The 22,642-nt window shown below is 50.9% G+C and overlaps 8 protein-coding genes across 8 annotated transcripts; 6 read left to right on the top strand and 2 right to left on the bottom strand.

Moving 5' to 3' along the window:
- Positions 1 to 1,477: 1,477 nt before the first annotated feature.
- N7498_006331 (RNA helicase aquarius) lies at positions 1,478 to 5,850 on the top strand (the record flags this gene model as incomplete). Its single annotated transcript, XM_058453393.1, has 4 exons — positions 1,478 to 1,686; positions 1,743 to 1,843; positions 1,897 to 5,373; positions 5,429 to 5,850. 4 exons carry the CDS (start codon positions 1,478 to 1,480, stop codon positions 5,848 to 5,850), a joined length of 4,209 nt encoding a protein of 1,402 aa, XP_058307584.1.
- Positions 5,851 to 6,095: 245 nt separating this feature from the next.
- On the bottom strand, positions 6,096 to 7,151 carry N7498_006330 (PaaI family thioesterase; the record flags this gene model as incomplete). Its single annotated transcript, XM_058453392.1, has 10 exons — positions 6,096 to 6,159; positions 6,211 to 6,289; positions 6,347 to 6,365; positions 6,422 to 6,468; positions 6,542 to 6,613; positions 6,670 to 6,712; positions 6,826 to 6,891; positions 6,956 to 6,968; positions 7,021 to 7,061; positions 7,125 to 7,151. 10 exons carry the CDS (start codon positions 7,149 to 7,151, stop codon positions 6,096 to 6,098), a joined length of 471 nt encoding a protein of 156 aa, XP_058307583.1.
- Positions 7,152 to 7,337: 186 nt separating this feature from the next.
- Positions 7,338 to 8,891, top strand: N7498_006329 (TFIIH/NER complex subunit TFB2; the record flags this gene model as incomplete). The annotated part of the gene is made up of 3 exons (XM_058453391.1): positions 7,338 to 7,461; positions 7,514 to 7,601; positions 7,664 to 8,891. 3 exons carry the CDS (start codon positions 7,338 to 7,340, stop codon positions 8,889 to 8,891), a joined length of 1,440 nt encoding a protein of 479 aa, XP_058307582.1.
- Positions 8,892 to 9,946: 1,055 nt separating this feature from the next.
- Positions 9,947 to 11,066, top strand: N7498_006328 (NADP-dependent oxidoreductase domain-containing protein; the record flags this gene model as incomplete). Its single annotated transcript, XM_058453390.1, has 3 exons — positions 9,947 to 10,380; positions 10,433 to 10,972; positions 11,027 to 11,066. 3 exons carry the CDS (start codon positions 9,947 to 9,949, stop codon positions 11,064 to 11,066), a joined length of 1,014 nt encoding a protein of 337 aa, XP_058307581.1.
- Positions 11,067 to 11,487: 421 nt separating this feature from the next.
- N7498_006327 (uncharacterized protein) lies at positions 11,488 to 12,423 on the top strand (the record flags this gene model as incomplete). Its single annotated transcript, XM_058453389.1, has 1 exon — positions 11,488 to 12,423. One exon carries the CDS (start codon positions 11,488 to 11,490, stop codon positions 12,421 to 12,423), a length of 936 nt encoding a protein of 311 aa, XP_058307580.1.
- Positions 12,424 to 13,223: 800 nt separating this feature from the next.
- On the bottom strand, positions 13,224 to 17,284 carry N7498_006326 (ABC transporter ATP-binding protein; the record flags this gene model as incomplete). The annotated part of the gene is made up of 3 exons (XM_058453388.1): positions 13,224 to 16,213; positions 16,276 to 17,216; positions 17,259 to 17,284. Coding segments are annotated over 3 exons (3,957 nt in total), but the record flags the coding sequence as incomplete, so codon positions are not given.
- A 1,342-nt stretch (positions 17,285 to 18,626) lies between these two features.
- On the top strand, positions 18,627 to 19,569 carry N7498_006325 (alpha/beta hydrolase; the record flags this gene model as incomplete). The annotated part of the gene is made up of 2 exons (XM_058453387.1): positions 18,627 to 18,778; positions 18,828 to 19,569. 2 exons carry the CDS (start codon positions 18,627 to 18,629, stop codon positions 19,567 to 19,569), a joined length of 894 nt encoding a protein of 297 aa, XP_058307578.1.
- Positions 19,570 to 21,363: 1,794 nt separating this feature from the next.
- On the top strand, positions 21,364 to 21,957 carry N7498_006324 (GNAT family N-acetyltransferase; the record flags this gene model as incomplete). Its single annotated transcript, XM_058453386.1, has 1 exon — positions 21,364 to 21,957. One exon carries the CDS (start codon positions 21,364 to 21,366, stop codon positions 21,955 to 21,957), a length of 594 nt encoding a protein of 197 aa, XP_058307577.1.
- Between the last annotated feature and the right edge of the window lie 685 nt (positions 21,958 to 22,642).

Here is a 22,642-nt window from a genome sequence, read left to right as displayed (position 1 = left end):
TTACCCACCTTCTATCTCATAGGCATTTCCGCTCGGCATTACTATTGGTATTTCACTCTCTGTGCTCCTGGACAGACTAGTAAAATCTTTCTAACCAACAACATATCAACAACTTCAACGTCTATCATGGCTGAAGAGGGTCTTTCTGCGATCATGGCTGAAGAGGGCCTGCCTGCTACAACGCCAAGGTTCCAGTATAAAGGCGTAGAGCAATGTCTCAGGAACTTTCAGCTTGAGGAAGAGCATCATGACGAGGCAGGCAACCCCGGGGGGTACGTTATTGTTTACAACGTGGATGAGCGTTCCTTCCTCGAGTGTTTTGTGAATTCTGGAGAAAGCATCCTCCTACACGCGTGGAAGACCTACAACTTCACTTCTCACACTGTTATCCTCAAAATGGCAAGCAAAAGCCATGAGGTGGCCATCTCGTCTTTTTCTTACACCGTCGACTCTTGGTCTCGTCATGCACAGACGCTAGTTCTTACGACCCTGGGGGCACAGGTTCAGGGCCTAACGAGGAACAAGCGCCCAGATTGTTCCTGGGTGCCAGCACCGGCACTAGGTGGGCAAAATCTGAAGTGGCCCCCAACCATTCTCGAAATTGGATGGACCGAGACCAGAGCCAAGTTAGAACAAGATATGAAGTTCTGGCTTCAGGAGTCCAACGGCGCCGTGAAAGTGGCGCTCTCAATGAAAATCGAACGAGTCCAACACGGAGCAAGTGTTACGATCCAGCAATGGGCTTTACGAGGAACCCGACAACGGCAATCACCCAAGCCCGTGCAAACGTTGAAGATCGTTCGAGATCCAGCGGGTCGTGACCAGATATCGGGCTCGCTGATTATCCGGTTCAAAGATGTATTCGGTCGCCCAAAGCGTGGAAATGAGACAGATTTCAGGCTGTCCCATAAGGATATGAAGGAAATCGGAGAAAGGATCTGGAGTCTGCAGTTCGCCGGGGCTCAGGTTTCGGCGGCTCAGGGTTCCTCAGCCGCGGGCCCCTCCTATTATTCCTATTATTTTCTTCTCTTGCTCGTTTTCTGTCCTTCTCCTTTTTCTTCTTTTCCCCTTTTCTATATTTTTTCTCTTTTTGTTGTTCTCTTTCTCTCTTTCTCTTGTTCTTTTTTTCTTTCTTTTTAGTTCCGCATTCAAAGTAGTGACCTCCAACGTGTGGAAACGAAACGGAGTACATAATTGATTATCCTTCCCGGAGAGGGCGGCTGAATACTATCTACTGTTTGCTTAAATAAGGCTTCTAACCGTACGGAAAGCGAAATATAGTATATTCGTCCTCCGGGTGGCCCTGGGGACCACAAGCACCTAGCTGTAAGGTCACGGGACCACAAGATAAGAGGGAGCCAAGACTTTTTGAAAAAGCTCCCCCCAGCTTCGGCTTCGATGGTCGATTGCGACATTACCCTTCCGATCCTCCCGCTCACCCCTCATCTATTTGGATAAGGGTCAATCAACTGCGGCGATGGCGCAGAGTCTGGAGTCCAGGCCGACGGTCGTGGATTTCCGCGAGGACAGCCAGTGGGTGAAACTGGCCAAGGCGCACTGGTTAGACACCAAGGTGCGCAAAGTCAAACCAGATGTGATCAAGAAGCAATTGTGGGATCCGCTGGAAGCCGAGGGCTTTACCAGTCGCTCACTCTTGATCTTGGAGAATTTGAATGTTCTGGAGAAGTCAGTTACCTGCACTCGATGATTCTTATTACCGCAGGGCTAACGCGCGATCCAAGGTATCTTTGGCCGGCATACACGCAGGATGCTTCGAATCACCATATTCTCTTAATCGCTCTGATTGTCAGCGTCAAGTATCGCGAGCACTTGCCGATATGGGGTGAGTGAATATGATAGGAGTTTGGTTGAGACAGCGACTGACAATGAATGCAGACATTTTCTCCGACCGCGGCGACGATTTCTCAAGCTTGTTCCACCGTACCCTCTCGATGAGTATTGATCCTTCATTGTCGACCCATTCACGAATGTCCATTATCTCGTTCATCATCAGTGCCTTCCAATCGCTCGAGAACGTCCTGATTCGCCAGCAATGCGCCCCGCTCGTCGCTATCTCTATCTGGCACAACCTGGTCAGCGATGAAGCCAGAGAACACATCATTGCGAAGTCGCCTACACTGAAAAAGGCTTGGAGAGCTGCCGGCAAGCGCTACGATGCCGGAGACGAACCTACGAAGGCGAAGCTGCGATTTGAACGGTCCTGGCTGTATACGATGCTGTTGGATTTCCTGCAGAAGTTAAATGGCGTGGAGAAGGATCAAAAGGAGAATTTGCTCTACTGCGAGCGATTCATGGAGCTTCTGGTAGACCTATTGAGTCAATTGCCGACCCGTCGTTATGTCAACACGCTGCTGAAGGACCTCAATTTGCTCCCCATCATTCGGCTTTCGCAATCATACCGCACGCCCGACAATGCGCTCTTCCGCGACCTGTATAGCCTTCTTAAGCATTTCATGGACTTTGCCATTGATGACTACTCTGGCGAGGCACTTTCGCCTCAGACAGTCTACGATTTGCACAACCAGGAACTAGCGCGCCTACAGAGAACCGCCATGAGATCTTTCAAGGAAAAGCTTATGATTCTTGCCCTGTCAAACCTGGGGTCGATCGAGCAGCGCTCGGAACTGGAGAGCCAGTTGTCATCCCTGGATGAATCGGAACTTCAAAGCCTATGCTCCCAGCTAGGATTCCGCACAAGCTATCCCAAGAAATCAAATATTAAGCCTGACAGTCATTTCCTTATGGAAGTGCTTTTGACCTTCTACGAGCGCAAGCTCTCATTCCAGGATGCTGCGGCTAAGTTGAACATTGTCCCAACAGAAGACAGTCTCTATGATCCCGCTTTGGTGAGAAACGAGACCTACGATGGCTCACGGCCTCTTGCAATTCCCAAGCTCAACCTCCAGTACTTGAGCATTGGTGATTTCCTGTGGCGTTCATTCCTTCTCTACCGATCCGAGGCTTTCTTCCAGATTCGCAAGGACATGGAGTCGGTTGTCAAGCGCATGCAGCCTCGCTCAAACCGCGATGGCAGTCTGACTTTTGATGGCTTTTCTCGCATGGCAATCCCCATCACCAAGCCTGCCATCATCGAAGTGGCCCCAGCAAAAGTTGGCTCTCTCAACCCGGCATTTGTTCGTGCCGAGATCGCAATTGAGGTAGGAAGACTTGCAGACCACATTCGGAAAGAGTGGGACTCTCTACGCCCTGATGACGTTGTCTATCTCTTGGCTGTTCAGTCGCCTGCGCCTGCACAGCTAGGTGTCCGTGGCCAGAATGCAGAGGGACCACAAATGACTTACCTTCGTACCGCCGGGATCGTTCAAATCCTTGATGAACAAGGTCGTCCGTTGCGGCAGCAAGCTGGCAGTCAGGCAAATGGACACCATGGACGACCACGAGTCCGCAAACTACTTGTTAATATGGATGCGTCTGCATTCAAGACGGACAAGGACCGTCAAGCACGGGGAAAGCCGGACATCTACCCTCTGATCAATGTGGTCGCTCGCAGGAAGGGGAGAGAGAACAACTTCAAGTCAATCCTTCAAACAATACAGAAGCTCATCGTGTCGGATATGACTCTGCCGTCTTGGCTTCAAGACATCTTCCTTGGATACGGAGACCCATCAGGTGCTCAATATACCCAATTGCCCAACCGACTCAAATCTGTTGACTTCCGGGACACTATTTTGGACTGGCCTCACTTGGTGGAAAGCTTCCCCGGCAAGACCATCGAGCCTTCAGGGTCAGAGTCTTCTAGCTTCGGACCACCGTACGTTCTCGAGTCGGTCGAGGATGCACCTGCCGAGGCTCCTGCTTCCCCTGCGAAGAAGCGCCGCCGAGCCCAAGCGGGAGACGTGGAGCAAGCGTCCAGCACGATACGTGTTTCAACATACAAGCCACCTAACCCTGGCCCTTACCCCGTTGATGCACCCAAGCTTAACACTGTTCGCTTCACTCCATCACAGGTCGAGGCAATTGCTTCCGGTACCCAGCCTGGTCTCTCCGTCATCGTCGGCCCACCTGGTACCGGCAAGACTGACGTTGCGACACAAATTATTAACAACCTTTATCACAATTTCCCCAACGAGCGCACTTTGCTCATCGCGCACAGCAATCAAGCTCTCAATCAACTCTTCCAGAAGATCGTTGCCCTTGACATTGACCCACGTCACCTGTTGCGTCTGGGTCACGGTGAGGAAGAGCTGGATACCGACTCCAACTACAGCAAGTATGGTCGGGTTGAGTCCTTCCTTGACAACCGCAACCACTATCTGTCAGAAGTGATGCGCTTGGCAGCATCTATCGGTGCAGAGGGGGCTCACGGCAACTCTTGTGAGACGGCAGGTTACTTCAATACGGTGTATATGCAGCCGGCGTGGGCAAAGTTCTGGGACCAAGCACACTTTGAGGGAGCCTCCAATGATGATATCATCGCATCGTTCCCCTTCCACGCATACTTCTCCAATGCTCCTCAGCCGTTGTTTGATTCTGGTGCTTCGAAGGAGGCGGTATTGGACATCGCTTCAGGCTGTCAGAGACACATTGACCGGATCTTCTCTGAGCTTGAAGACATTCGACCTTTCGAGATCTTGCGCCAGCCTCGAGACAAGGCCAACTACCTTCTCATCAAGGAGGCCCGCGTGATCGCAATGACCTCTACACACGCAGCCATGCGTCGACAGGAGATCGCGGATTTGGGCTTCCACTACGACAATGTGGTCATGGAAGAAGCCGCACAGATCACCGAAATTGAGAGCTTCATTCCCATGGCTCTTCAGAATGTGAAGAACGGCGAGCTCCCTCTCAAGCGCGCTGTCCTCTGTGGTGATCACTTCCAAAACTCCCCTGTCATCCAGAACCTCGCATTCCGCCAGTACGCCCATTTCGACCAGTCTCTTTTCCTCCGCCTGGCACGGCTTGGCGTACCGGTGATAACCCTCGACAAGCAGGGCCGATCTCGTCCCAGCATTGCAGAGCTCTTCCGCTGGCGGTACCAAGATCTGGGTGATCTCCCATCCGTCGAGACAAACGAAGAGTTCAAACTGGCCAACGCCGGCTTTAAGTTCGACTACCAGTTCATCAATGTCCCCGACTACCAAGGAACCGGTGAGCGGGAGCCAACGCCCCATTTCATTCAGAACCTTGGCGAGGCAGAGTACGCAGTAGCACTGTACCAGTACATGCGCCTGCTCGGCTACCCAGCGTCCAAGATCACCATCCTAGCCACATATGCTGGACAGACGGCGCTGATCCGGGACGTGTTGACCCATCGCTGCGCGAAAAACACCCTATTCGGTATGCCCAAGATCGTGACCACCGTGGATAGGTACCAAGGAGAGCAGAATGATTGTAAGTCCCTACTCAAATCATCAAACCTGAGGTAGCTTCTTACTAATTTGCGCAGACGTAATCCTCTCCCTAACCCGCACCCGCGCCGTCGGCTACCTGCGCGATGTCCGCCGTCTCACAGTCGCACTATCCCGCGCCCGACTCGGTCTGTATATCCTCGGCCGCCGCGAAGTCTTTGAATCCTGCTACGAGCTCAAGCCCGCTTTCGACCGTCTGCTGCAGCGCCCGGATAAGCTAATGCTTGCTCCTGGCGAGATGTTCCCCGCCACTCGAGCGCTGGACGCTGATGTCGAGGGCACCCCCATGGAAGGCGTTGAGCATCTTGGTCAATATGTGTTTGAGATGACTCAGGCCAAGGTTAAGGCTATGGGTGATGGTGAAATGGTTGTTGATGATGCGACCCCGGATGGGGAGGATGGTCTTTTGGATGAGGATGAGGATATGCTGGGTGAAGAGGAGGATGACGATATTGTATGATCAGAGGGTTCCAGGGTTCTTTGTCTACAGATGGATTTTAAAGCGGGCGTGGTCCCGCGTGAATGATATTGCAATTCCGATTTGTATTTCACCTAGGAAGTCAACAGCATTGATCCACTTTCGTAGAGCCGTGCTTTAGAAAACTTGTGGAGATTGCGGTCTACACAGATTAGGAAATCTACAAGACTCAAGGGACAGAGGAATTGTATGCTTCATTTCTAAATCTGTACAGGAAAACGGGCACCTTACTTGACCTTGTTGATCTCCTCCACAATATTCTGAGGATCCTTCCAAGCAAGAGTGACATATCTGTAAACATTAGTACCTAGTTCTGAAAGATAGGAGGTAGAAACATCTCACTTTGTGTGGCTTCCTCTCGCAACAATATCACCCTTGCCATTGGTGAACTTGATGTTGGTGTACGCAAGAGTTTTCCCAACTGCAAAAAGTCAGTAAAGCATTTACGGGAATGGAACTTGACGTATATATAGCATACACTTATCGCAGGTGACCTCCTAAATGGAATTAGTATGGGGTATTGTAAGTTCACAGATGGTGGATGAAAACATACCGCTAGAATCTTGTCACCGATCTTGCCTCCAGAGTTGAGATAGGTGACTATTTGAAGCAAAATGTATTAGCATCAAATCCAAGACAAGTAACTCGCAGCATTCCGTGGCTAGCTGCTTACCATTGAGGTCGGTAGACACGCCTGTCGCAAACAGACCGCGGGAGGCGACAGCGAGGGAGCCACCTAGGTCCACTATATGCATAGTAAGCGATGGATGCACTTGGGTATGCGTTTCAGAAGGTACAAACCCATGCTTGCAATGGTGCCTCCATGGAGGATGTTCAGGCGGTTCTATACAAACGTTAGCTTTACAGCACAAGGGACCGGTGGGCGATGGGTGTGCATTTGGGATAATAGGACATCATAGTTATAAATCGAGGAGGTAGCAGTGTATTAATACTTACTGTGTGTTCCTTCTGGATCTCCAGTTCAAAGTTGACAGTGCCAGGCCTCGCGGCAGTTACTTGAAGCTAGGGACATCAATGAGCTATGTTGCAAAGCTTAACAGATCTCTAGGAATTTTCAAGATCTCACATTGTTTAAAAGGCTGTAACGCACATGTTAGGCTTCATAACAACCGATTGGGGCAAATCACCTACCGCGGCTCTAAGCCCGAAGTAGCCCGAAAAGACTCCCAAACCTGCGAGATTGAGGCGTTAACATCACATCGACTATAACACCAGCTAGACACAGGAGGGCTCACCGATCTGACAAATCTGAGAGCAGTCATTTTGACAATTGAACTCGTGATGGAGATGTTGCGGAGGCAGAGAGCTTCTCGGCAGTCAACCGGCGCGTCGGTCCCCGGAATTGCATGATTTGGCCGCTTCGTCCGCCGTATTCGGTAGTAACATGACTTCACCTCGCGACATCTTCTATCTTCCCCTAGAGGCGCCAGGTCTCTCGGGCTACTAACATGGCGGCATCTACATCGCGACCTCTGGAGTACCTTGAGGGTCTCCCCGGGACGACCTTCTTCAAGCTATACCAGCAGCCATCCACCGCTCTCGCCATTTTCCGCCGCATGCTGCCTGATCTGGGTATCTGGAGCTCTTACCTCATGCGCAAATGCAGAACTAACAGTGAGAACAGCAAAATGCTTCGTCATGGCCCTGTTATACTTGAAGGATCCCCTTCCTCAGGCTGATCTCGAACTTTGGGTCAAAGCTGAGAGTCGAAAGTAAGATGTCTTCGGTTTTTTTTTTTTTTTTTGGTGGAGTTCCGCAGCTGACCAAATGACAGGCAACGCGATAACGCCCTGTCGATCTTGGGCAGACTGCATATCTTGTCGCCGAGTTTGACTTCTGAGAAAGCTCGCGCTTACATGGTCACGAATCCATTCGCTTCCTCCCTTCGCCAAGCTCTCATGGGCTCCGCGGATTCCCTATCCTTCGGCGTTCTCTCCAACACACCCGATAAATACCCGGTCTCGATCAATTTCCTGGATGATTATGCGCGGCGCCAATGGGAAGCAGTGCTTGGATACATGGTTGGAACAAGTGCCTTTGAACAACGGGGACAACGGGATGGAGCCAGCCTGAGCGAAGGCGTGAAGCAGCTGCTCCAAGCTGGCCATCTGGTTGAGCTCCGTGGTCGCAGTGTGGACATCACCAAAGATGGATTTGGCTTTGTGTTACAAGACGTCAACACGCAGGTGTGGCACATCTTGATCCTCTACGTCCAAAGTGCCGAGCACGTCGGCATGGACAGCGTCGAGGTTCTTTCCTTCCTGTTCCTCCTAAGTAGCTTGGAGCTCGGTCAATCTTACGAGAAGAAACATCTCACGCCCGATCAACTCCGCACTCTGAGTGGTCTGGCCGACTTTGGCATCGTCTACCAAGAATCGCCTGAGGCCACCCAGTTCTATCCTACCCGCCTGGCAACCACACTTACCTCCGACTCGAGTGCCTTGAGTAACCCCGTCACTGGGTCTTTGGGGCCTGCAGGCCAGCCCGGCAGCTCCGGCTCTGGCTTCATCATCATCGAAACCAACTACCGGCTCTACGCATACACATCATCCCCACTACAGATCTCCCTCATCTCCCTATTCACAAACCTCAAATACCGCTTCCCAAACTTGGTTACCGGCAAAATTACCAGACAGTCCGTCCGTCGAGCCATCGAGATGGGCATCACAGCCGACCAGGTTATTTCGTATCTGCTCACCCACGCGCATCCCCAAATGCGCAAACACAATGCGGGCCACTCCACCTCCAACACTGGAAGCATCCCGCCCTCGGTCCTACCACCCACGGTCACGGATCAGATCCGACTTTGGCAGCTTGAGCGAGATCGTCTGCGGGCCACTGCCGGCTTCCTCTTCAAAGACTTTACCAGCTTCGCCGAATATCAAGCTCCATGCCAGTACGCTGCAGAGGTCGGTGTGTTGGTCTGGAAGTCAGACCGGAAACGCATGTTCTTCGTCACCCGGCATGAACAAGTCGCGGCGTTCTTGAAAAACAGAAAATAGTCACTCGGCATTTTGCATCTCAATTGACTTTCGTTGGGCACAGGAACTGTGATCTCCAACTGGCGTTCGGCTTGGTAAAAAAGGCATCTCACGAAATCATGATTCTTCATAGTTCATATCCCCCAAAATGTGTATAATACAAAAATTCATTCATCCATTCATAAGCTTCCAGAGCCCTCCTATGCATCCCTCAGGCACTTTGTGAGTGAGCCGCCAGCCACGCAGAACACCAGGACCAACCTTTCAATCAAACGCCCAACTCCAATTCATACTCTTCTTGTAACTAATAAACGTGTCCCCAGTCATCTTATCTGGAAGAATAAGTACAGCGGCACTACTAAAGTCTCCAACCCCCTACACAACGCCCTTTCCGATCTAATATACCGCCTACCCTACCTGGCATGATAGGAATCCTAGAAAGAGCCACGCTCGTCGTGTTGCGCATGATTTTTTGGATATTTACGACCACATCATCTTTTGGAACATCTTTTGGAACATCTTTTGGAACATCTTTTGGAACATCTTCTTGGCCTTATTTCAGAGCCAAATAGTTAGTTTAACAAGTATTAGAGATGTTAGCCAAGCTTAGACCGGCGAAAGGCGGTCTGTAGGGGGTCGGAGACTTTTGTGGTGCCACTGTAATGGATGGCCTTGTTCTATTGCTGAAATGTGAATCGCTATGCGTTGAACGTACATGCTGTGGGAATCATCCACGGGCCTTAACCCCGAGTCGAATAGCATGATTACAGGTATCAAAGGAAGCACGGAGTTACAAGTCAGCAATTGGCTTCTTACGGCCTGGTCCGCTCGACTGGGTGAGTTGTTATTGGATGTCGCGGTTCAAAGTGGACTCCAAGCGATGTAGAAGTGTATTTCCCAGAGTCTACCACGTCTGATTGGCTCTGTTAACGGTTAACCCCGACGTTAAATCCGCTCGATTGAATCACTCTGAGCAAAGGTGTATAAAGGCAAGATCATGCCGAGGAACCCGTCTTTCACCACAAGCTACCTTCTTTCAATAGCGTCTCCTCAAGCACAATTCCAATTATCTCAATATGTCTCTTCCTACTCGAACCCTCGGCCAGGATGGCCCTCAAGTCAGCGCCATGGGGCTCGGCCTCATGAGTATCGGCGGTAGCTACGGAAAGGCAGGCCCCCTCGAAGAGACGATGGCTTTCCTGGACCACGCCCATGCCACTGGTCAGCGATTCTGGGATACCGCCGATATGTACGCCGACAGTGAGGACATTGTCGGCGAGTGGTTCAAGCGATCTGGCAAGCGAAGCGATATCTTCCTCGCTACCAAGTTCGCCGTCCAGCGCAATGCCACGGGCATGAGGATTCGTTCCGACCCGGAGTACGTCAAGGTCGCTTGTGACAAGAGCCTGAAGCGACTCGGCATTGATACAATTGATCTATACTACTGCCACCGTGTGGATGGAAAGACTCCCATTGAAAAGACCGTCAAGGCTATGGTTGATCTTAAGAAGTTGGTGTTTCTTGGTCGTCACAAAAGTCAGGTTCACTAACAGTATAAACAGCCAGGGAAAGATCAAGTATCTTGGATTGTCCGAGTGCTCCGCCGCAACTCTGCGTCGCGCCCACGCTGTCCACCCTATCAGCGCCTACCAGGTGGAATATAGTCCATTCACCCTGGACATTGAAAGCGACACCACCGACCTGCTGAACACCTGTCGCGAACTAGGAATTGCCGTTATTGCCTATAGTCCCATTGGACGCGGTATCCTGTCCGGCCAGTACCAATCACCCGCCGATTTCGCAGAGGGCGACTTCCGCCGCCTCCTGCCCAGGTACTCTCAGGAGAATTTCCCCAAGATTTTGCAGCTGGTGAAGGGATTGCAGGAGATCGCCAAGGCCCATAACAGCACTCCCGCACAGGTTTCTCTCGCGTGGGTGCTGGCGCAAGGATCCGATATTATCCCCATCCCTGGAACCAAGTCGACCACACGAATGGATGAGAATGCCGCCGCGGCCCTGCTCAAGCTCAGTGACAAGGAAGTACAGGAGATTCGCGAGCTTGCTAAGCGCACAGAAGTCCCTGGTCTTCGTTATCCCGAGGGGTAAGTTCTGTTTTCCAACGTCATGCAAGGAGTCCGTGCTGATATGTCATACAGGATGAACGAGTATATCTTGGCGGACACTCCTGCGCTCTAATGTGGCCGGGTCAATAGGTTTTAGCTATAGCACATAATAATACATATCACCTTTGAATGGTGTCAAAGCGATCGCCGCCAAGAAATACAAAGGAGACCAGCTGGGCGCGACTCCAAAATGGGGGCCAAAACATGACGGGCAGGAACTGCCACGGTTTTGTAGACAATCTCAACATTGGCCCTATCAGTATCAGATCTGGAAGTCAACCAACCCCCCTGCAAATCATCACCATCGCGAATAAGCTTAAAAAGATCGAGGTCCGAGTCCCCCTCTCCGGAAGACTATGACGAGGTGGGTCAACTCCCTTTGACTTTTTTGTTATTATTATTTCCAAGGGACGGGACCAAGTCCCCTCCCGAACCCCGCGAAAAAACTCATTCTGGGTGTCGCTTTTCCCTCGACATCGCCACCACCCGATGAAATGTCCACAACCAGCGATGGCAGTCCCGGTAACTGGATCACCGGCAGTTACACCGGGAACAGCATCGGGGTGCGCATCACCATCGCGACCTTCATCGCCCTTGCGTGCTACAATGTACTCGAGCTGATCGTGCTCATTTTCATGACCTTCAAACGCTACCGAGGACCCTACTTCTGGAGTATGCTGATCGCGTCGGTCGGCATTCTACCTTACGCGATCGGCTATTTACTCAAATTTTTCGATCTTACTTCGGCCACTTGGCTCCCGATTACTTTGCTCACTGTGGGCTGGTGGACTATGGTTACCGGCCAGTCGTTCGTGTTATACTCCCGCCTCCATTTAGTGCTCGAGAACCCGCGCGTTCTGCGTTTGGTCAAGGGCATGATTATTATGAATATCTTCCTCTTGCACGTCCCGACCACGGTGCTCACTTACGCTGCCAATTTCGTCGGGTCCTACGCGACGATCGAGGGATACAATGTCATGGAGAAACTCCAGCTTACTGGATTCTGTATTCAGGAAGTTATCATCTCCAGTCTGTATATGTGGGAGACGAATCGCATTCTGCAGATGAGTGAGGACCAGAGTATTCGGAAGACTATTTTACAGCTGCTCGCTGTCAACGTCGCTTGTATCTTGATGGATATCGCGCTCATGATCATCGAGTTCATGAACTTCTATATCTACCAGACGACCCTCAAGGCTACGTTGTATAGCATCAAGCTCAAGCTGGAAATCGCTGTCTTGGGTAAACTGGTCAAGGTTGCTCATCAACATCTCTGGCGAACTAATACTGAGCGTGGCCGATACCCCTCTTTCGTTGACCCTACCCGCATCGATTCGGATATCAATCACCCTGCGTCATCTCTTGATACGAGCAATGGCTCCAAGGCTCGTGCTACTCCTTTTGAGGATATCGAATATGTTGTGAGATGAGGTTACACATGGTGTCGTGCATTCTTTTCTTGAAATCTCCTGGTCGACCCGGACAACCTGTTACGGCCTCCGGTTAGAAACCCATACCTTCGCGAAATGCGATCGCCCTGTCCACCGAACCGGACACATGGTCAATAGACGCAGAGGCGTCGTCGGTGCCAACTCCAGACAGCCGAGACCTCGAGTGTCCGTCAGATTAGACCCGAGGTTAGAAGACCCGCGACTGCAGTCCTCGTAAGCAGGCTTATTCCAATACACCTGCTCCTTGGGTGCCTCCAGACAGTTGCTCGGGACTTCCGCGGCGCTGAACCCATGGATCAAACGTCGTTCAAAGATACAAAACTGCGTCAGCTCGCAGACATGGCCTTTACAAAGTCACAATCGACTCTAGTCATCGTCGAAGCGCACTTCTGGGCTTCGTACGGTACCCTACATCATAATAGGACATCTATGAACCAGACCCGTCTGGTAGAAATTCAAAAGTATTATTCTATTTGATCCTCGTTGAATGAAGGGAGTAATTTCGCCGAGAGCGATAAATCCGGAAGATGATTGTTGAAGTAGGGATAATCTATAACAAAAGTCTGGGATCATGTATCCTTGACCACTAAAGCACAGACGGGACATGCAAGTTTTAAAGAACTTCCACCTTTTCCCATCACTCAAACGCGGAGCATTCTCGCCGGAGTCATAACAAGCGTTCTCGTCCGAGGTCGGGGAGGGGGAGGAGCCATCTGGGCATCCAAATATTATTTTCCAACATACACAACCACATATCGGCCACAAAACATTAAGAGCAATCACCCATCCACCGCCTGGTTCAGCGCATTGATACGATAACTCTCACTGCGCTCGATAAGCTGCGCATGAGTCCCTTGATCAACGCAACGGCCATTCTCAATGAGAAAAATCACATCCGCCTTACGGATCGTATACAATCGATGCGCGATAGCGATGACTGTCATGTTTTTCGCTGCCTTCTCAAGTCCATTTTGCAACAACCGCTCCGATTCCGCATCAAGGGCACTCGTCGACTCGTCCAACAGCAAGAGCTTGGGCTTTCGGATGAGTGCTCGCGCGATCGCTAGCCGCTGCTTCTGACCCCCCGACAACCTGTCGCCATTTGACCCACATGAAGAGTCATATCCATCAGGCATCTGCATGATCGTGTCATGGATATTGGCTATTTTGCATGCTTCTTCAAGCGCGTCTTGTGTCACTTTTTGTCCAGGTCTAGCGCCGATGGTCAGGTTGAATCTGATTGTTCCGTCAAACATGACGCTCTGTTGCGGGACGTAGGCGATCTCGTGACGGAATGAACCATCGCTGTATGCAATTCTGTGGCCATCAACTTCGATTGAACCAGAATCTGGCTTATAAAGCCGCTCAACGAGTGAAATTATTGTAGACTTTCCTGCACCACTCGGTCCGACGAGTGCGGCGAATTGCCCAGGTTTAATGTTCAGATCAAGGCCATGAAGCACCCGAGTGTCCGGTCGTGCAGGATACGAAAATTCAACTTGCTTGAAGGAAACGCTGATGCCGCCAGTGGATGACGAAATGGCCTTCTCTTGGGCGGGCGCAATGGCCTCGATATCACCAAGTAGCGTGAGAGGTGCTGAAAGCTGCTTGGTCGACCCAATTTCGAGCAGGTTCAAGAGCCGCCGAGTGGCATGGAATGCGCGCGAGACTTCCGGCACCAGAGCGAACATCTGGCCCCAAAGTTGTGAGCTCACGAGCAGAGCCAGCTGCACAATGAAGAATTGGGTTTGTGTATACTCGCCCGCGATGATCTGCTTCGACCCCCACCAATACGCCAGTGCATAGAGGAAGTTGCTGAGTCCATAGCCGACGGCCAGCCACAAGTTCGCCCACGCACTGTGCCTGGCAATTTGGCGCATCGGTCCTTGCAGCGACCGACGGTATGTGACGAGAACTTCGTGTTCCAACGAAAGCGACATCACCGTCTTGATTGAATTGACGGCCTCTATTGTAATGGCATTGGCATTGGCAAACGCTTCCAAATGACGCTCCTCGAAGTCGGCCAACGTGGTGAGACGCATCCACCCAGCACCAAGCAGCAATGGAACCACCGATAGACATACCAGGGCAATCTTCCAGGCAATGATGTGTGTCATGGTGATCGTCGCCACGAGACTGACGAGGATCGAAATTATGGTACAAACCACGGAGCCGGTCAGACCTCCCAATGCGTTGCTATCCTGGGTCACCAGCGAGAGTAGTAGCGAAGGATTGCGGTCTTTCGACTCGTGCCATGCCAGATCTTGTTCGAGAATCGATCGCAATGATAGTACTCGCACTTTGTAAATGACTTGTTCTGCTATCCAGCCAAAGAGCGACCAGCTAAGGAAATTAGCAAAAAACTCGACAATGGCCAGAACAAAAAACATGAGTCCAAATAGAGATCCGGCGTGGCGGATGGAGTCAGGTTCATCGCAGCCACTCAGTTTCCCCACGACGTTACCGAAGATCACGGCTGAACCACAATATGTGCCACCGATGACCACCGCTCCGGTGATGGCCAGGATTAGAACAAATGAGTACGGTCGGAAGAGCGAGCCCATGGAGCGTATGGTCGATGCAAAACTCCGCTGTTGCTCGGATTCTTTTCCCGGGGCCTCCTTCTCGGGCAGAGCAGCATTGCCTCCCTCCGTGATATCATCCACGACCTCTGTTTCACGAGCACCTGTCTTTTCGTGGAACTCTTGTGTGGAGGAGCCAGAGCTAGACGAGACACCGTCGGTATCCCCACTTTCACCGCCGTGGACATTGAGGTTTTGGAGACGAACAAGCTCGGCATATGCTCCATTAGCCTCGATAAGATTATGGTGCGTCCCTTGCTCAACCAGTCTACCCTGTCGCATGACGATGATATTGTCGGCATTTTTGATAGTCGAGAGCCGGTGCGCAATAGTAATGACAGTTCGACCAGCTGCCACGTTCTCCAAAGCCAGTTGGATACGTGCCTCTGTTGCCGAGTCGAGTGAAGCAGTAGCCTCGTCGAGAATGAGAATTCGCGGATCTTTCACCAAAGCACGCGCCAGTGAGATACGCTGTTTCTGGCCACCACTGATGAGGTTTCCCTTGGATCCAACAAGCGTTCCATATCCTTCCTCCAGTCGCTCGATGAATCCGTTTGCATCGGCCAGCAGAGCAGCATTAAGCACTAATTCCACGATCTCTCGGGCGTCAGGGCTGTTTGCTAATGAGGCTGTAACCAAGTCTTGACCGTCTCGGACTGCTGTTGCAATCTCAGCCAGGGAGTTGCTCATCAGTAATGTACGCAAATGCTCATGCTTGGGTGAGTTGACGAGTCCCAGGGCTATGTTCTCCAAAATAGACCGATCCAGGAGGTAAGGCTCCTGTTGTACGAGACTGATATAGCTTCGGACAGATCGCACATTGAGGTCTTTCACATCATGCCCATCCAAAAGAACAGTTCCATCGTCCACGTCGTAGAACCGAGCGATCAGCCCAGCGACCGTGGATTTTCCACTGCCTGAAAGGCCAACGATGGCTGTCTGTTGGCCGGCTGGGCAGGTCAAAGATAGGTTCTGCAGCACGGGCTTGTCTGGACGGGACGAAAAAGTGAATGATACATTGCGTAGCTCGATGGTTCCTGTCACTTCTGGTAGCACATGGCCAGTTTTTTCAGAAGTACCATCAATGGCTGATGGGTGCTCGATATCGGACTCCAATTTGCGGAACGCCACGGCGGCGGCGTCGAAGCTTTTTAGGAAAGGGGCAGCTTGGCTGAGGATAAGAGACGCTGATAATAAATATTAGCTCATTTTCACGCTCACAAATTGTGGTGTAGAAACTTCGACGTACCATCCACAAGAATAAGAATGACAGTGAAGATATGGCCGACCGAAATACCACCATCCGATTCAACGGCGTCGGCTATTTGCCGGGATCCTTGCCAAAAGGCAATACCATTCGCTGAGAAAGCGATAAAATATAACAGCCCTGCTTGACTCGCCATGGCGATTGATTTCCACACTCCAGCTGCAAGGGTTGGATTCAAAACTTCGACGAATTTCTCCTCGAGACGAGCATTCGCTGAAAAGGCATGGACGATCATTGTGTTGGAAAAGGCTTCCAGTGCAACAGACGATGCCTTGGTCGTGCCCTCCATTGCCTGTGCAAAAAACTTCTGCACAAAGTATCCACCACCCAATGCCATCAAGAGGTATGCTGGGGTGAGTGAGACCAGTATACCAGCAAGCTTAGGGTCCTTTATAAACGCCACCACATAGGCAGCGATAAAGAAAGAGACACTATTGATCACAATGCCAACCTTTTCATTTGCACCTTGCTGCACAACAGATATTTGTCCAGTAATCCGCGCAGACACCTCCCCAGCTGGCAAATTATCGAAGAACGCCGCATCCTGGCGTAGGATAGCTCTGAAGTATTTCTCTCGCAGGCGCTGTGCCAGCCGCTCACCTGAAAGATTCCAGCAAAGCGAGTAGATGTAGATCAAGGCGAAGTAGGCGATACCGACGTATACGATCATCAGGATCTTGCTATTGATCCCCGACTGGTACGACTCGGCGGTGGAGTTCTTAACCCCGCAAGTTGCCGAGTTGAGTCCGTCGACAAGCTGTCCGAAAACAATCGACATTATGGGGAATGGAACGCCAGAGGCAACCGAGGATATGAACCCAATGAGGAGGATGACGAGGTCTGAAGACGAGGGGTTTCCGTAGACTAGCAATCGACCGAAAGTAGTGGCCCTGTGCCAGATCTGTTTATGGAAGATTTGTGAGCTTCAGCATATCATGCAAAGATAATTCGACACCGTAACTCACACTCGGCTTGGATGCCATCTTTGCGTCTGTAGACGTCTCAGACGCAGTAGCCATGGTGTCCTAGATCTTCTGCTCTGTCAGTGGCAGCGATACCGAATAGCCAGACACCAGTTGCAGGGATATGAAGTGGGTATTCCCAGTTCACAGCAATTCTGTCCGCAGAAGCCAACCACATGGATCAGGACGTCTAACCCGATCCTCTTTTTCCTGACGGGGTGGGCCGACCTCGGATCGGATTCCAACCGAGACTGTCAAATTATCAGATCCGAGATAATTCTTTCCGATTGTCCAGCTTCTGCCAAGGGACCGGGATGCAGAAGCGATGTATTGGCGGCCTAACCACCTTATTAGGGTTTGATCTAGTAACGTCACGTATTTTAAAATTACAGGACCGTATTGGACGCGTGGGTCCATGCGTTGCAGACCAGGGACCCTGAACCTGCTGACTTGGCTAAGGTTCCTTGAAAAGAATCTGCTGACTGGGGATTGTGATGGTGCAATCATTATCAGATTAGATCCGACTTTCGCGAAAGAAAATTCCCCTTTTTTTGAAGGACTAAAACGCATTGGGTAGCCTGAGCCACAAGCCACGACCAGTTTTTCCGGCTTTGTCACACACTATCGACAAATACCCTAGAGGCCAGGGGCTGGATCAAAATTGACCATTGCTGCCGTACCTCCTTATCTGATTTTAAAGGTGGGGTTGCCTCTGGAAAGTGAAGGTAGCACCCGCCCGCTTTTCCTTTCTCCACAGCTCGTGTTTCCGGGGCCCAGACACCTGGGCTAAATTGCCCAGTCACCGTCAATTACCTCAAAATGAGGCATTAATTACGAATTTATCTTCGCCTTTGCTTTCTGTTTTCGACATCCCGCGATATATTTTTGTCACAATTGGGCTCTATTTTTGTCCTCGATATGCGTCGACCACCTATCACTCGCACTAGGTTACAGAACCCCTTCCGTTTAAGACCACCCACCTCTCCCCTGGGGTGGCATAAACTTTGGCAAAAATACGTCGCGGTGAGAATCCAAGGTTCCCGGGGTCCATCGGGACCTCGGGAAGCGATCATCTAATCTGATCGATAATCAGCGGGTAATCTGACCGAACCGTAAAGTTCACCAGTGCCACTCAATTTAGGCAACGATCGACTCCTGGGCGACCTGGCTCGGTTCAAATCCGATGGTTGCACTCTGCGCAATTTTCCAAGCCAAGTGGGCCGGTTTTCTCGACCATAGCCTCCCTTTTTGGAGCTTTCCGCCCGGCCGGTCCTTGGCCCCAGTCAGCGGAGACAACTTTCCCCTTCATCACACTTTCACCACCCACGGATTTTATCTACGACCTCGCAAAGTCCGTGTCGCAGATACACCATGATGAGTGACAAGGCAGCGGCAATCGCGCTTCCTAACTCGGAGCAGTTTGTTCTGGACAACGACAGGGGTGAACAATACCTGATCCAGTTATCTTGGCCGTTACATTGGCAGGATGATGGCACGTCCGATCGCGGACAGCTTCCAATCATGTGAGTTTCTGCTCGGGTCCCCCTAAGGATGTCCTCTAACTGAATCTAGTTACATCGTTGACGGTAATGCTCTCTTCCTGACCGCGACGGAAGTTGCCTGGCGCCGTGCTGCTTCATCGCATTTCGCGGGAGGAGGCATTGTTGTCGCGATCGGATACCCCCTGACGAATAAACTGTACGACGCGCGCCGTCGTAGCTTCGACCTCACCCCGCCGACTGAAAGCACAATACCTGGATACGGCGGTGCGGATCTGTTTCTCGATTTCATCGAAAATAATGTTCGCCCCGCTGTGAAAGCTCGATTCCCGCGGCTTTCTTGCTCTAGAGAAGCACTCTACGGCCATTCATACGGAGGATTGTTTGCTCTACACGCACTGTTCACACGCCCTCATTCATTTGATGGGTATATGGCCAGCAGTCCGTCGATCTGGTGGAATAGTCGATGCATATTGCATTCCGCGAAGTCTTTCTTAGAGAAGAAGAAGGCCTCAGAGAGGCGACCGCCGACTCTCATGCTTTCCTTCGGCTCCTTTGAGCAGCATCCGCCCCAATGGAACAACGAACCGCTTGATCACTATGAAGCGAGAAAGCAGCTTGCTGCAGACTTGAGAATGGGTGACAATGTGCTCGACCTCTGCAAGATGCTGCGAGATTGCGCACAACTGCATACTCTCTCGTTTAATCCATATGAGGGTGAGGAACACACAAGTGTGATGGCTTGTTCGATAAGCCGAAGCTTGACCACATTTTTTGAGGACTGGCCCTTGCTCGGTAACGGGGAAATTTCTTGAGAAGAATTTATACATAAGCCGATCATTAGATGTGCCAAACTTAGAAATGAGAGATATAGATGAAGTCTGAAGCTGTGCCACGCCCATGTTTCTTTTTGCCTGCTCTTCTTATTTCCTTCACTGAGTTGCATAATGTCGCTTTGCCATGAGGTTATTGCAAGAAGGATTCGATAGATTTGACAGGTACTTTCTGTATCCACCGTCATTTCTTATGACATAAGAGGAACACACTAGAAGGACCATATTGTACGACCAGATACTACCATGTGTTACTGCTTTAAAGGGATACTCAAGTTGACTGCCTAGAAAAATCCCTCAAGCCTCGCTTGTGAAGAATGCCGTTCTGGTATGGCATTAAACCCACTCTATCCTCTTACCAGACTTGGCGCCTAGGCAACAGACCCAAACCCAAGAAAAAGACATCTCGGGCCCCTTACACCAAGCAGCCCGGGATCCGTTGGGAACCAGCGGCAGGCTTGACAGAATAGGCCTAGTTTCCGTCATGTGTACGCCTCGGAGTTACCCGGTCCGCGCCGATCTTACCCAACTAATCTAATCTGATCCGCACCCTAGTATTCTCAATACACTGGATACCGTCTGGTACGGAATATACGGACTAACTGTATGGTAAAAAGGGGGAGTCTTTTTGCTTAATGAAGTAGAGATCGTCTCTAGGTGGCTGAAAACCACAACGGTTTTGCGTGAAGATTGGCTGATTCGACCAGGGTCGGAATCCTTCCTCTCACAGCGCGCATCTAGATCTTGGAAAGTTTTTTGTCGCCCCACTTGCTCGTTGAATTCTCCCATTTGAATACATGGAGCGGTGCATCCGACTACTAACCTCTCTCAGTAGATCCTGAGCCCCACTGTGGATGGTGATGGATGTGCAGGGTCTTGCGACTTCATATTGTCCCAGAATACAGCAGCCTAGTCGCCATGATAGCTATTATTTGTATCGACCTCGGTAGTACTCGACATTATTTAGTGTCTCCTGAATTGTCAACATTGGTACCTAGGTAGATAGTGGTTTCTGGGCCGACTTAACTCGCAGACTGAAGATTTGAATGTGAAATCAAGCATTAAATCGAGCGAACATGATAAACAGAAACTTCACTGGAACGTGGGATACCATACGCTTGGCATCACAGTGCTTAGGTTTATCCATAATCCTTTGTCTAGGATCTTAGACCGTACCTGGTGTGCGAAAAAAACCCCATCCCATGGGATCCAAATCTTTGAAGAGTCTCGGCTATCTTTTTTCCTTCTCTTATAGGAGCCACGATGCCTACTAAGTACAATATTCTTCTGGGGGTCATTGAATAGGACAACCTGTGATCGAGTAAGCGCATCACTAAACTTAACAAACAGAAATTCAGCTATAACCCAAAGTAAAGGGAGAAGGCTGTGTTAATGGTCCCTGACCATACGCATGAGAAAACGCCAGCAGAGAAAGGCAACTAAGCTCGCCGTTGATAGAAACCTATGAGCGAGAGAAGCGGGTCAGGTTACTTCCCATGCTAGAAATATCGCTGCTGCTCCCAAAATAACAGAGATGTGACGGTAAATTGGATCCCTTCGGGGTTATTTCTCTCCATTAAATTACGACGAAATGATCGTCTCAACATGGCTAATCTTGGAACCCTGTTGCTGTGTTCCCGCCCCCTAGGTAGCAGCGTTTACGCATATAAGGAGGGTAGCATCCTAGCCTTGACTTAGACAACCCTCCGAAAATTTGAGCCTACTCACTAAAACGCGAACTCCTCACTCCACCAAGTCCTTATAGCCCCCGACAACATGACCATCAAGGCCCAGACAAGTCTGCGCACGACACGCCTCGAGCTAGTGCCTCTCGGTCCCGAGCACCTCGATTTGACCATCCAGCTGGACATGGACCCAAAGGTCATGAAGTACGTCGCCTTCGGAGTCCCGTTTACCAAAGACCAAGCGCTCCAGGTCCACCAGTGGCTCCTCCAGCAGGCGACATATGTCCCCGGTTTCGGAACTTGGGTCGGGTTTGCAGGGGGCGAGTTTGTTGGATGGTGGATACTGGCGCCGAGACCCATCGCCGACAACCCTACGAAGTTTAGTAAGGAGGAAGCTGACTTCGGCTTCCGGCTCTCGCCGAAGTTCTGGAGACAAGGATACGCCAAGGAAGGCGGCTGCGAGCTCTTACGGCACGCTTTCCAGGATTTGGGTGTCGTGGAGGCGAGTGGTGAGACTATGACTGTGAACGCGGCTTCTAGGGCTGCTATGGAATCTTGTGGATTGAAGCACGCTGCTACCTTTTTCAACGATTACCCTACGCCACCTCCGGGCATCGAGGAGGGTGAGATGCGGTACTCGATTACCAAGGAGGATTGGGTCTCGTCGGTTTCTGGACGGCAATAATTCGCCGCCTATACGATATTGCTGCCTGTATTGAGCTTATTTGTGGTATCTGGAATGGTTTCAGTTGATAGTCAATAAAAAGCCTCTTTGTAGAAAAAATTGCCGACCCATCCAAGGTGGCTGCTGTAAGGTTTCCACTTCCGGGATCATATCACAGCCTGCCGGCCACTCAGTATTTGTGGCGCCACGGGCGCGAACCGTATGCTTTGGTCGTTATTCTAACAACGTATCATCTTGACCAGGAAGTCTTGAGGCTCGCTTAGGGCGGTCGCCAAGTTGAACGATGCCCAGATAGGCACACCTGGCACGGCCTGCAGCGGAAATGTCGGTGCCGAAAAACATCAAGATATCAGCTAGACAGGACGAACTACGCTAAAGCCATTGTTAGTAATTTGACGGGACTGGGGCCAAAAGTCTGGGCAATATAGATTGTAGGTTCGGATTGGTGTTCTTCCACGCGGAGCTAGGCGTAATTAAGAGCCCCGGCTGCCCGTATCGTGCCGTAACGCAAATTAGGTGGTACGTCTAGGTCGGTGACTGGCTCTGTCCTTACGGTCCGTTACCTAGTACAATTGTTGGAGAAAAATTAACTTGCGATCGTCGCCTCCGAAGTCTCGTAGCACCTCTAGTAGGCGCTAGTACCTAAAAGTGTCCGTTCACACCACCTCGGGCTGGGTTAAATATT

This window comes from Penicillium cinerascens (genome assembly GCF_028974065.1).
Source record: "Penicillium cinerascens strain IBT 15544 chromosome Unknown contig_6_segment0_segment0, whole genome shotgun sequence".
Lineage (NCBI taxonomy): Eukaryota > Fungi > Ascomycota > Eurotiomycetes > Eurotiales > Aspergillaceae > Penicillium > Penicillium cinerascens.
Note: the sequence above shows the minus strand (reverse complement) of the source record. Positions and strands in the feature narration are given on the sequence as shown.